This window comes from Nematolebias whitei, chromosome 16 (genome assembly GCF_014905685.2).
Source record: "Nematolebias whitei isolate Nwh7 chromosome 16, NemWhi1, whole genome shotgun sequence".
Classification (NCBI taxonomy): domain Eukaryota; kingdom Metazoa; phylum Chordata; class Actinopteri; order Cyprinodontiformes; family Rivulidae; genus Nematolebias; species Nematolebias whitei.
This window is the reverse complement of record NC_056513.1, coordinates 35,473,911-35,488,026: the sequence shown is the minus strand read 5'-3', so window position 1 is coordinate 35,488,026 and position 14,116 is coordinate 35,473,911. Positions and strand designations below refer to the sequence as shown.

Here is a 14,116-nt window from a genome sequence, read left to right as displayed (position 1 = left end):
TCTCAGGAAGTCCAACATTTTACTGACCACATCAACTCTGTGGATAATTATATCAAGTTCACACGAGAAGATGTAAAAAATGACAGGTTGGCTTTCTTGGACTGTGAGGTCTCAGTCTCTGATAAAAGACATTTGCAAACTGAGGTGTACCGCAAACCCACACACACAGACCAGTATTTGCAGTTTGACTCCCATCACCCTTTGGAGCACAAGTTAGGAGTCATCAGGACTCTGTATCACAGAGCAGACAGCATCCCCACTAGCTCAGGAGCCAGGCAGAAGGAGAAATCCCACACAAGACAGGCTCTAGAGCAATGTGGATATCCTAACTGGGCCTTCCTGAAAGCAGAGAAGAAACCCAAACAGGACTCCAGTCAGCCAACAGGTGAAAAGGAGGAACCCAGACCCAGACCAGTGGTCATTCCATATGTTGAGGGAGTATCAGAGAAACTGAGACGTTTATTTTCTAAACATAACGTCCCAGTGGCTTTTAAACCCCAAAATACATTACGGCAAAGACTGGTTCATCCCAAAGATCCAGTCCCCCGGCACAAACAGAGTAATGTTGTGTATGCTGTTCAGTGTCAGGAGGGCTGTGATCAGTCTTACATCGGGGAAACAAAACAGCCACTGGCCAAAAGGATGGCCCAGCACAGAAGATCAACATCATCAGGCCAGGACTCTGCAGTCTACACTCATCTCCAGGCCAGCGGTCACTCTTTCAGGGATGAAGATGTTCACATCCTGGACAGAGAGGAACGATGGTTTGAGAGAGGAGTAAAGGAGGCCATCTTTGTGAAAAGAAACCATCCATCATTAAACAGGGGTGGAGGCCTCCGGGTTCAACTGTCCCCCTCTTACAATGCTGTGATTGCTAGTATCACTCAGCCCTCTGTGAACAGTAAACAGCCATCAGTGTGCTAATGATCCATTGTTATGCTGATGGTCCTTCTTGAGCATGTGATCAGCTGGTTTTGGTTGTCAGCAGCAAAACTGGTTGATCCACCCTGAGACGGTGCTATTTAAGAGACTGAGCTGAATACAGCTCCTCAGACTGAGGAAGTCTCTCGGATGAGAGACAAAACGTTTCTACATTTTTTTGTTGATTTGCTTTGTTTTGTTTTTTTGAATGTCCAGAGGACCAGATTTAACTTTTTTAGATTTTTCTACCTGGATTATTGAGCATGCATCAGAATATCCTAAACCCACAGTTTCTGCTGGCTGTCACATCCGGTTCAGTGCTGCTGAACAGAAAACAAGCAAAAAAAAAAACAACAACAATTTTCAGTCAGGTCATCTGGACAGTTTCTTTTTTTTTTGGTGCTGAAACATTTCACCTTCCATCCAGAAGGCTTCATCAGTCAAGGAAACTCACAACACAAAACTGATTCTTCCCCCAACAGCTTACTCCTAAGTGGAACAAACCAGTTAGTTGGTGCTAGCACAAAAAAAAAAAAGAAAAAGAAACTGTCCAGATGACCCGACTGAAAATTGTTGGATTGTATACCTGGATTATTGAGCATGGACTTTGTTAAATAAATAAATAAATAAAAAAACACTTGAGAAATACGAAGTGCTTTGAAACTGTTGTGCCGCACTGAAGAAAAAATGTGTGAATCACCTTTCAAAAGTAAAACAGCACCTCAAACGTTTTTTAGAAGCTCACTTCCACCCTCCTCTCTACCCGTGTGACAGGTGCTCACATATGTGCACAAAAAAGGAGTAAAATGAAAGGATTTCTTAGACTATGAGGATCTGCCAGCCTGCCAGAGATTGCTCTGTCCTGCATGACTGAGCATGACCCAAACGTGTCGGTGTGTGTCTTGACGTTAATGGCTATAATGTGCAGGTAAGGCCCTGTGTCAGTAGTGTGTGTGTGTGTGTGTGTGTTGAGACGTAACGCCTCCACTGAAGGGTGAAGTGGTCCATCAGTTGTCTCTCAGAGGAGGTGGAGGCAGCAGCATCAGTCAGAGCTGCTGAACTCTGCCAACACAGACGAGATGAAGCACATGTGTGATCATTTGCGTCAGAAGCATTTGTAATGTAGGGGTGGTGGTGATGGTGGTGGGGTGGTCTGGGGATCCTCCACCAGAAAATTTTAGAATAAAGTAGATGTCATTTCCTGCATCTGGTGTTTTTTAACGAGTTACTAAACATCTAAGTTTACCTACATAAGTAAACACTTGATTCAGTAACTAATTTAGAGTTAATGGCACAACAAGAAGTAACCTGACCAACAGCTCTCCTTGTGTGAATAGAGCACGCTTCGTTTCTCTAACAAATCCTAACATCCCCAAGGCCGGATTAACCATATGGGCAACTGGGCAACTGCCCAGGGGCCCATGATCTCTCAGGGGCCCAGGGCAGTGAGGGCACAAGCAAAATATCTGGTTATCTCCTGCTTTACTTGGAGCCCTGCGCTGCACAGACTTCTGCGCTTCCACTGCATTTGGGCTGCCCCGCCTCCTCCCAGGCGGCTGCTGCAGCTCTCGTTTAAAAAAAAAATTGGATCCTCTATGGCGCGACCTGTCAATCAACTCAGAAGGCGTGTCATTAACTGACCAATCGACAACCTCAATTTGTCCCGAAGGTAAACGCCCCTTACCTGCTGACAAGCTCATCAGGTTTTTTTTCTTGAGAAACATTGTTTTGATTAAAACAATACGTTTTATCTGTTGTGAGATGATTTTAGCAGTTTTGCAGATTTTTAATCTACTTAATGAAGAATATTATGACTTAAAATAGTTCATCAAACAGGAAGGAGGACTTATTATCTCTCCTCTTACAACAGTGAATGTGGTACTTTGCTATAAGTACGACTATATTTATGGCATCAGAGAAAGCTGAGCTTCAGTTATCCACATAAAGTAAAATGTCATCAGCATAAAAAGAAGGAATGTTAAATTTGAGATTATTCCAGTTTCTGATGTCTGACCAAAGACTTTGTGTTGACGTGAAAATAAAAATGCTCGAGGGATTCATCTTTTTATTTACAGAAGACACAAGAATCAACCTCAAATTTAAATCTTTTTTGCAGAAACATGGCTACAGGATATATCCTATATATTATTTTAAAATGATTCTCCTTCACTTTAGGAGATTTAGGCCATTTGACAAATTTAGAATGAGCAGAAATCATTCTGGTTTTATGATTTATATTGGGAGGTTTCTTGAAGGAATCTTTGTTATAATCAATAAATCCTTTGTTGCAAACCTTCATTGATAATCTTATTACATTTGAAGTCAACTCAGTTACAGTCATTTAATTTTAATGTGGGCATCGAATCGTCACCTTTGAATATATTTTTAATTAATTGAATCAGCTGTTGCTCAGGCTACTTCTTGTTGTGCCATTAGCTCTAAAATAGTTATTGAATCAAGTGTTTACTTCTAGCCATCCGTGGGGGTAGCAGCCTAAGTATGGAGGCCCAGACTTCCCTCTCCCCAGCCACTTGGACCAGCTCCTCCAGGGAAATCCCAAGGCATTCCCAGTGTTACTTATGTAGGTAAAACTAGATGTTAAACAACCATTAAAATACACCAGAATGCAGGAAATGACATCTACTTTATTCAAAATTTTCTGGGGGAGGACCCCCAGACCTCCCCATCAGTGTGTGTCCCCCCACACACACATTATAAATGCTTCTGACACCAGTGTCCAACATGTTACTAAACAAGTACACATATGGTGTCGTGTGGTGTTCAAAGTGCGTTCAACTTAATTCGGTCTTGATGATTTGTGTCAATGAGCATTTGGAGTTTTATACATAAAAACACACTTGATAGTTAGAAATTTAAGTATAAGTGTATTTTGCCAGATTATGGAAATTTTGGGGTCGTGATTATTGGGCCCTTGAAGATTGTTGCCCAGGGTACAGTGAAGTGTTAATTTTGCCCTGAACACCCCCCCCCCCCCCCCAAAAAAAAAGTTCACAATTGCCAGCACTAACGTAATGCTAAGCTAGCGGCACGCAATACCAATGAGCTAGCTAAGATGCTACAGATGTAGCGCTTTGCTTCTCTCATGCATCTTAACCCCCCACCCCAGTCAATAACTGCTGGCATTAACGTAGCGGTAAGCTAGCACACAGCTGTCTCCCCCTACTCCCCCACCCCATCAACAAAAAAACCCTAAAAAGATAAGCGCCATGTCAAGGCAAGTGACAGAGGAGAAACACTGCATGCGTTGTGTTGAGTTGTTGTAGGTAACCAGGAAAACCCGGAGAGGACTTTTACTGGTTTGATTATTCTCGTGGAATGGATTTGTTCACATAGCAATAGAAACAGAGCTGGGTGAACTAATATTTCAAAATTAACATTTTTTAAATGTAAGGGGGTCACATCCCTGTCACATATAATTAATGCGACACCTATGCATGTGATGACACACGAGCTCTGAACTGATCATACAGGTTTACTCTGGTGTCAGAATGTTCACAGGCTCTTACAGACAGCTGGTTTCTGGTTGTTTGATGCAAACCTGAAAAATGCTTTGATTATTTTTGTACTGGATTTAAAAAAAAATTGTATTTATGAGATCTGATGAACTTTGTTAAAAATACAAGTTCAACCTTTGTTTAAATAAATAAATCATATCACAAATGAAACTTATTATTTCCTGAAATCTATACAAATAAGATAAATGTGAAACTTTAACAACAAACTACACGCTCATGGTGGATAAATATTAAAACACCGTCACCATGATATTCACAGCACTCAGCATCTGTTTCATCACTTTGATTCAGTATCATATGATTTCTTACGCAGATGACATCAGATTTTTTAAAACATTTATTTTCATGCATAAAATGTTTAAATGCTGGTTACTTTAGAACTTACTTGTTTTTTAATGAGCACTGGATGCTTTTGAGAGGTCCCAAACTCAATCTCTATGTCTCTGACTTTCTGCTCTTATGCTCATTTCTAGCTTTTTTCATTTTCCTTCTTTCAGTTTGTGCTTTCCAAAAAGATTTAATCTACCCAGATGACTCCATAATTAACCTTTCTCCAGCTCTTTCCAGTTGTAGACACGTTATCTTATTTTAGTCAACATTTCTATCATTTTTGTGCTTTGTAACATTTGTTTGCTACTTGAAAATTAAAAGATTTAGCTGAGAAGAGACTCAGTGGTAAAGCTGCAGAGTGGTTGTATCAAAGTTTAGAAAGCATTCATAATGTTCACAGCGACAGTATTAAGTTGTTTTCTGTTTTACACACACCCTTCAACCAAGAAGAAAATATTTTTAATACAAAGCAATGATTTCAATAAGTTTATTCCCACTGGCAGCATGAAATATAGAGCTTCATGCAAATGTTATATAAGATTTGATAAATGTAAGAAAGTCCATGAGGACTGAGTTGCTGGATGTAAAAATAGACCAGTGAACCTGACAACAAATGTGATCATGGTCATAATACTTTAAACATTATTATTATAGTGCTGACGATTATTGTCTATATAGTGAAGCATGATTATTTTTATTTGACGATTATTAATCTGTTTTCATTAAATTATTTAGCTTCATTCTTTTTCCACAGTTTTTAACAAGCATCAAAATGTGCAGCTTGACTGGGAACAGTGTTTGCATTTTGGTAGCTACATTGTAGTGTTGATGAAATGTGTGTTTAGTTGTCAAATTTTACACTTTATTAATGGGATTTTGGTGAAATTAGACAAATGAGCCATTTTTTTAGCTGTGCGGTACAGACATACATCACAGTAGAAACATTATTCAAAGTTTAAACTGGTCAAAGAAAGTTAGATATATTTTAAAGTTTTTTTGTTGTTGTTTTTACAATCACTGTTTAGGTTCTATATGTTTGAAGAGTTTCTAGATTGTGATGTTACACACTGAATTTTGAGCTATTAAACATTTTTAAATCATTTAAAAAACTTATCTTACAAATGTTACACTTTTTATATACTCACACGTCAAAACAGACGTTTTCCTTCTTTCACACAATGTGTTTCTCTGTGCTGTATTAAATCCTCCCAGATTAAAGAGGTTCACATTCAAACTCTCACTGACTTCCATTATATCTGAGCCCAGGGTTTCTTCTATAAACTTGAATGTTTTTAATTTAATTTGACATATTTCCCATCAAACACCGTAGAAACAAACAAAACAACAAAAAAAAGATTTGTGTGCATATTTATGGTTCAAACTTTTTCTATTGGACTTGTTGAGTTTTGCACAGTGATTGCCTGCTCTGTGCATTTCTGTTTGCCTGTCTTATTATGAGTGCTGTCACAGAGTGAGAGGCCCAGTGTGGTGTTACCATGATGAGCTGAATAAGCCTCTTGCAGCAGCTTCAACACTTCTTTCAAACCTGGCTCTCTTTACACTTCTCTTACAGTTTTTACACCAAAATGTAACATTTTCTCACTTTAGATTATTACAACAAAAATAAGATTTGGCTTCAGAGGAGAACCCTTGATAGATCTGGGAAATTTGGGCAGTATCTCTATTGACAGCCTTCAAAATTTCAAATTCTCCAGGAATTTTCCATTTCCCCTAGGCTCAATGGGATTAACCTGTATAAATAAAGGTTGAATGAATGGTAGACTATTTCATTTCAAAACTGTTTCCAAATGGATCTCTCTTGTAAATGAGTCCTCGTGACTCATTGAGACTAACCTGTATAAATAAAGGTTGAACGAGGTTCTTTCCTATAAGTGTGTGTGTGAGTACCTTTGTCCTCATGATTTCTTTAATTGCAGCGTCAAACTCAAGAGAGTTGTTGTAGTCCACCGTCATGACGTGTGGCTTGCCTATGTACTGCTCTGCATATGGGTGCTGGGAGAAAACCTTCAGGATAAACCAATAAAAAAACATTCTGTAAGAATGTCCTGATGCTGCTCAATGATCTATCAATTATAATAGATATAATAATACAATAATGGATCAATCTAACAAGGTGGAGTCAGGTCCTCTGGACGGACTCTTCTTTGTTGAAATGTTTCCTCTTACAATGCTGTTATTGATAGAATCACTCGGCTCTCTGTGAATTTGCAAACAGCCATCATGGAACTAACGATCTGTTGTTAGTGGGGATGCACCGATCCACATTTTTTTTACTTCTGATCTGATCCCGATCCCCAAATCTGGATATCGGCCAATACCGATACCTTTCCCATATCATCATCATTATTGATTTTATATGAGGCTGTAAAAATCTCCTCTCTAAGTGCAAGTTGTACAAATATATGCATGCATGTCCAAAAAGGCAAGTAAGTTTTATTAATGTTGGATAAGTTTCAAAGTCAGAATTAAATTCTAACAAAAAACATGTTTTTTTATTCCTAGTTTTAAAGTGGATATTAAGGTGATTCATTTAAGTGATTGTTTGCTTAAAGTTATTTTATTTTTTTAAATAAGGGTCAGATATAATAATTTTTTTCTTCTTTCTGCACTCTTTTCATTCAATGTTTTTCTTTTAATGGTTTTGTTTATTTTGTTTCTTTTAAATAAATGAATAAAATTAAATTAAAAGTTAAATGGCTTTAAACATCTGCTAAGTTCATAGCATAAATTAAGACAGACATGTTCCTGTTTTTAACATTTTACATCGCTTTATAATTTTGCTGTTTTTGTTTAGTTTTTTTATATATAATTTTCTTGTCATTTTCAATTCATATGCTTTTTTTATGATTGTCTAATGTTGTACTGATAAATATCTCCTGGAGGGTAAACTATATCTTGACTTCAAGTATGAAACTGTGAAATCCTTCATTTTCTACAACTGATAGTGGTTGGTCATTAATTACGATGAAGTTTAGCAACTTCTCAGTAAACATTCGAGCTCTGGGGCTTCCGCAATGTCTTCTTCTTGTCCAATCCACAGCAGACAGTCTGATTTTGGTCAGCCGCGCTCAGTCTGCCCTCCTATGAGACAGGCAGACTGAGTGGGGCAGATTGGACGCGGCTGGCCATGGTCGAGGCTGCCTGCTTGAAGTTGAGCGAGAGGAGCACACCGCTGAAGCACGGAGCTCGAACGTCCAACATAAAACTAACTTTACTGCGGTTTAATGTGGCGCTATGGCTCTGCAGACATTGCGCCTTGCTGTGTTGCTTTGTGGTGTTTCTAGTTTAAAATACTTCCACACAGCGAACATGGTTCGATGAAAAGTTGTTTAGCCGTTAGCCACAGTGCTACTGCACGCTGCAAACTATGAAATGGATTTCCTGAATTTGAGGCGGGTCTTATTACTCTGGGTTCATGAGACATGCCTCCGTTCAGGAAATCCATTCCATAGTTTGAAGCCAACGTGCAGAGCAGCTGGAGGAGACACGAGGAGACGTTTCATCAGACACAGACATGCATCATGGATCAGAAATCTCTGCAGGTTGGATCGGAAAAATCCGATACGTAAATTATGCTGGTATCGGAGCCCGATACCAATACCGGATCGGATTGGCCCCATCCCTAGTTGTTAGGTTAATGGTCCTCCTTTTACATGTGAACAGCTAGTTCTGGCTGTCTGCAGCAAACTGGCTCATCCACTATGAGAAGATGCTGCTTATAAGACTGAGTTTGTTGCAGTTCCTCAGACTGAAGGTTTTTTTGGATAAAAGACAAAACATTTCAATAAGAAGAATCTGTCCAGAGGACCTGATTCAACCTTGTTAAATTCTGTAAGTGTTTTAAACTTTTTAATTAATTCACCTTAAGCTCAGCTTCTCTGCTCATTAAAGCTGGATGCTTTCAGTGTTTATTACATAAATTTGTTTGTGCAAAAGAATGCAAGTTAATGTGAGGTCTTAACATATGACACCTTTAGTGCCACATTCAAGTCCATTTTTATTTTTATTTTCCAAACAGGCTGTATGCTACTTCATCTGAAACGTTTGGTGCTCATCATACATAAGCTCAGAGTGTTAATGGAAACGACTAAAGATGCTTTTACCTCTCGAGATGTGGGCTTGCCTCTGAAGAATTCATGGTTTAATGAGCTGTGGGGGGGCTGGAACTTCGGCTGCAGAAAAATACAGCCGTTGGCTATAGCTTCGAGCGGAGCTGGGCCTTCATACGGGAACCCAAAACCAATGAAGAGCTGGAGAAACAAAAATACAATAAAAACAAAACATGATTTTGTAAATATAGCGCTCAGTTCAGGATAGTTACTGTGATGTGATGAGTCTATATTTCTGACAAACAGAATTCTGTGTGGATGGTACAAGTGATGAGAACCCAGCAGAAGAGATTTAAATTTAGGAAATGACCTCCTGACTCTCCTACCTTGGCTTTGCGGAGCAGCTGCTGCAGCTCATGTTGGGGCAGCAGGCCGTGGTTCTTTACAAAGGGCGGGACCTCTGGAGGTCTCTGGGTCTCGTAGTACACTGTGCCATGGACCTCCATGTACCTGTGGAGGATATCCAGAAAACTGTCTTTCCCCTGCTGGAATTTGAGCAGAAACAGAAAAGCGACGTTAACTGGTGTGCAAAATAGCCACATATACATTTAAACTTTTATGCTTACAATTCCTTTTTTTTTTTTTTTTTTTGATAGAGCAGTATTATTCTTTGAAAAGCAGAAACTTGGCAAATCTCTCCATGAAAGTGGTCAAACAGCATAAAGCAAATCCAGTTCAGCTGGCCTCACTAAAGTTCAGCAATTCCAGCCTGAGGACTTTCAGTTAAGGAGATTAAATCTCCCCCTGTGCACGGTTCAGATGGCGGTTCAAGGTCAGACGTTGGGGCCGGCACTTGAAGGACCAAATTGTTGGATAAAAATAGCGTCTATTCATCTTACTTACTCAAAAGAAGCCACACTGGATGACAGATGACAGAAGAAGATTATTAATCAGTTTTACTTGCAAGGACAGATTTTCACAACAGGTTACACAGATATACAGAAGTATACGCATGGAGCCCCGTCACGAGAATCTGCCACGGGCAGTGTGCGAGGCTTGTTTTTATATGCTTATCAGCTCCTCCAAGCTCTGACTCTGAGGCAACCTTGAACTGCGCCTGCGGTATCAAATCAGCTCCTCATCCTCTGCTAATTCAAACATATGGGCCCATGGGCAGTTAACATTCTCAGTCATAGTAGTTAAAACAATTCATAAACCTTGACCAAAAGTTCAATAAGGCTGAGATTCTCAATTACACTTCTCACATTAGATGACTTCAGTTCTAATGAATGATGAGTCTAATGTGTTTATTTTAAGGATATCGGTTCATGCTGCATTCAGGTGTACTCTCATTGTCTTTATAATATTCCCAGACACTGTAACAGTCACATGTTTGGACATAGGTTCAAACAAAACACTACAGATTTATAGGCCTGTCATTATAACAAATTTTGCTGGATGATTAATTGTCTCAGAAATTATTGGGATAAACAATAATATTGTTTGAAATTTAACAATAATTAGTAGGGGAGTAGTGGCGCAAGGTTAGAAAAGATGCCCATCTTTTCTAACCTTGCATCACTACTCCCCTACTATGATTGGAAAGTCGCAGGTTCAAACTCCTGGTACCATCAACATCAAAATGTGGGTGGAAAAAGGTGAAATACCCACACCTGTCTCCACCCTCGTTTGCTCCACTCTGCTCCCCTGAGCAAGGCCCTTAACCTCCACCATTTGCTCCCAAAAACAGGTCTCTCTTGAAAATGAGTTTTCGTGACTCAATGAGAATACCTGTATAAATAAAGGGTAAATGAAAAATCAAACAAACCAATAATTAGTAATTATTGTCAAATTTAAGAAGAAATGTTGGTTATTTTTTGTGTGTAGTACCTTTTTTGACCACCAGATGGCAGTGTATACTGTTTGAACCGAAGGATGGCTAGTGAGGGAGCAAGCAGCATGTCTGTTCAAGAAAAATGGGAAGGAGGCCCCTTGACATGACATGGGCTGTCTCTTGTTCCTGTTTTTCGGTTCTCAAAATTGCAGAGTGTGTGGTTTGAGCTCTTTAGCACAGCATTTGTCACACAACGCTTTTAATTAAATAACTCAGTAAACAAGTTCTCAGCTTCTTTTTGCAGAGAAAAACAACTTTTTACACGAAGGCATGGGTTTCAACAGCAAATTTGGGAAAACTGAGGTTTATTCCCGAGGTCTGCCTGTTAGCTTAACTCGTAGCTTAGCTTCTCAGCTTAGCTGCTTTTAACCATCCAAAAACATGATTTTGGATGGTTAAAATGGATTTTAAAGAGAAAAGAGAAAGGGAGGGGTCAGTGAAGAGCACCGGAGTTGAGCCTTTTGTTATCCGGTGTCTTCAGTAGAAAAAGAGAGAGACACAAAGAAACGATAAAGGCGATAAATGAAAACGAGGTTACCGAGGAATAGCCCCGCTCGGTGAATCCCTCAACTCTGGTGATGGGAGCGGACTGGGGACCGACTCCTCTAATCTACCAGGAAAGAACCGTCTGCGGCCTCGCCCGTGGAACGTCCTGTTGGAACGTGAGGCCGTATGGATCAAGACGGTGAGCCACAGTGGAGCCCAGTGAAAAATAACCTTTCCGCCGATCATCCGAACTGGCGGGAAAAGGCGAGGGACGTAGAAAAAAAGGGGGTCCCTTCATGTCAGCCTCCTCCTGGGTTCCGCCGGGCAACCCCTGAGGGCGCCGTCGGCCGGGAGCGGTGTGATCGCCGATGCGAAACGAGGTGGGATGGGGTGAGCATTCACTCAGCCCCCCTCCACCTACACTACGCTCCCCAGGAGGGAAAGAGCAGCGGGGCTGCAGCTGAGCACGCCTTGCCCCGGAGGAACCATCCGGTTCGCCCCGAGGGTCGGCGATAAGAGGAAAACCACAAGATGGCGTTGTCCAGCGTGTAGTGACCTGTCACTGGGAAATGTTCCACGACGCTTACCTTGGAATAAGACTGCTGTCATCTTCTCCTCGGGGAGGAGAACTCACCGGACGACCGGAGGTCGACTGCCGGGCCAAGCATCTTTCGCAAAGGTTGGTCATTTACACAATTTATCTTCTTTGTTCTTCTGACAGTGCTATATTAGCTCGCTGAAGAAAAAATGGGAGCCGATTTCCCGCTCTTAACGTAATTTATACGGACCGGGTGGGGCCCACACAGCAGGTGGGCGTGGACTAATTTTTTCAGTGCTTATGCTCTGCATAACGGGATAAACCCACTAAAGCGAAGGCCTTAAAGGGCGAAGCTTATACGACATAGAACGAGGTCGATAATTTAAATTTATCATGCGATTAATTGATTTATTGTTTATTTCTTTCTTTCTTTATTTATTTATCTTTTTTTTTTTTTCTCTTTGAGCTCAGTTTAAGTGTAAAAACATTGTGAAGTGTTTCAATGAACTTATCATCATCGCTCAATTATTATTATTATTTTTTAAATTGTTTATTGCAGCAGGCCTACGGATTTATTAGCAACCGGTCCAGCCATTCCACTTGAGCACCTTTCTGGTCTGTTTGTATTTATTCTGCTTCACTGTCAGCCACATGAAAAAACACCGACTTGACACATAAAGAAACACACAAGCATGCTCAGAGTGTTCAAACTGAGGAAGCAAATATTTTATAGAAAAATGTACCAGATGTAACCAAATGTTTTGTAAAGCTTGCAGCACTGCCAAATAACACATGGAGTATTTTTAAATGAGGGACTAGCGTTAAAAGTGTTCATCTGTCTAATGAGTAATTGAGATCATTACAGTTAGGCTCTTATGAGTAACAAGTCGGACTTAGTTCAACACTGTCTGTGGAGGTTAAAAGAACAGGTCTGCTGCAATGAATTTCTCTTAAAAAAAGATTTTAGTACAGGAAGAATAACGTAACCCCGACCGCCCACCCCCCACCCAAAAAACAAACAAACAAACAAACAAAACTGTTACTGTTTTCATTTCATAATTTGCATTCTAGACATTTTAAGTGATAAATAAATTCAAGGTAATTTTTTTAAAGGTGATTAAAATTGAAAATTATTATTTTGTTATTAAATCTTGTATTAGTCGTTTAAACTTTCACTGTACAAGTACACACGTTACATTTTTGTACTTGGGTTCAACTTTGTTCTTGAAAAATAGAATATTGAGAGAACTGAGATCTGAACTTATTTGAACAAAAATTGACATTTAAAATATTTAAAGGGTCAAGTCCGCCTGTCAAAGGAATGGTTACAGGTAGAAGAAAAAATGTCTGAATGTTTTATTACATTTTAATGGAACAACACTGACCATCAAGTTCATTTAGTTCCATGGAAAGAGCTGCCATTTGGATTCAGATCGTTACATTTTGAGACGTCAATCAGAGCTTTAATATTTAAAATAAAAAGCCTAAAAACATTTGTTTAAATTAGAGCCATCTGGACAGTTTGAGTCAAAGTCATTAAATGGAGCGTGCAGAAACTATTTACCAGGTTGCATCTCCTACAGATGTGTTCCACCAGGCGCTGTGTGGGTGTAAAACATGAGAAAACATAACTCACCTTTACACAGACTGCTGGGAAAAATCTGAGATCATATATTTCAGAACTATTTTGTGGGATATTCATTTTGCCTTTTTTGATACTGCAGGTCATGTTCATAACAAGTCAGATAAAACGATCATTCCCTTTCTGCAAAACTAATTTGGCAGCTGCCGATTTATTTGGAAGAATTTACTGAAAAACAATAAATAAATAAAGAACAAATCTGAATCAAAAATAAACTGAGCGTTTTTCTACTTTTTGGGCATCTTTCAGCAAACAATGAAAGTTCAGGAAGGGTAAATACTTCTATTTTGAAATGGGGACCTGTGGAAATGTTACGAACAGCAAATATCTTACCTGTTGTAAATAGGTCTTTGAACAGACTCAGTTTGTTAAAACCGAGAGTAATTCTGACCAGATTTGATGAGCGAAGTGGATTGCTGTCATCTTAAAATAACTCCAGTATCAAAATTTCAGGGATTCATGCAAATGCTAATATTTAAACCTTTAAATTTTCCTTTTTTTAAAATACCAATTTTATAATTTATATATTTTAGAATCAGCTGCATTCAGACTAGCCGTTAGCTCATTAGTACTGATAGATAGATGGAAAGACAGACAGACAGACGGACGGACGGACGGACGGACGGACGGACGGACGGACGGACGGACGGACAGAGAGAGAGAGAGAGAGAGAGAGAGAGAGAGAGAGAGAGAGAGAGA

General features: G+C 39.6%; 1 protein-coding gene across 1 annotated transcript in view; it reads right to left on the bottom strand.

Annotated features, from left to right (window-relative positions):
• LOC119422495 (alpha-1,6-mannosylglycoprotein 6-beta-N-acetylglucosaminyltransferase B) overlaps positions 1–14,116 on the bottom strand; it is a 249,262-nt gene that overhangs the window by 20,645 nt on the left and 214,501 nt on the right. The window contains exons 12-14 of the mRNA XM_037689870.1: positions 9,244–9,402; positions 8,912–9,058; positions 6,696–6,812 (exon numbers count right to left, since the gene is read on the bottom strand). Of these exons, the coding sequence (XP_037545798.1) occupies positions 6,696–6,812; positions 8,912–9,058; positions 9,244–9,402 (423 nt within the window). The remainder of the gene's footprint in view (positions 1–6,695; positions 6,813–8,911; positions 9,059–9,243; positions 9,403–14,116) is intronic.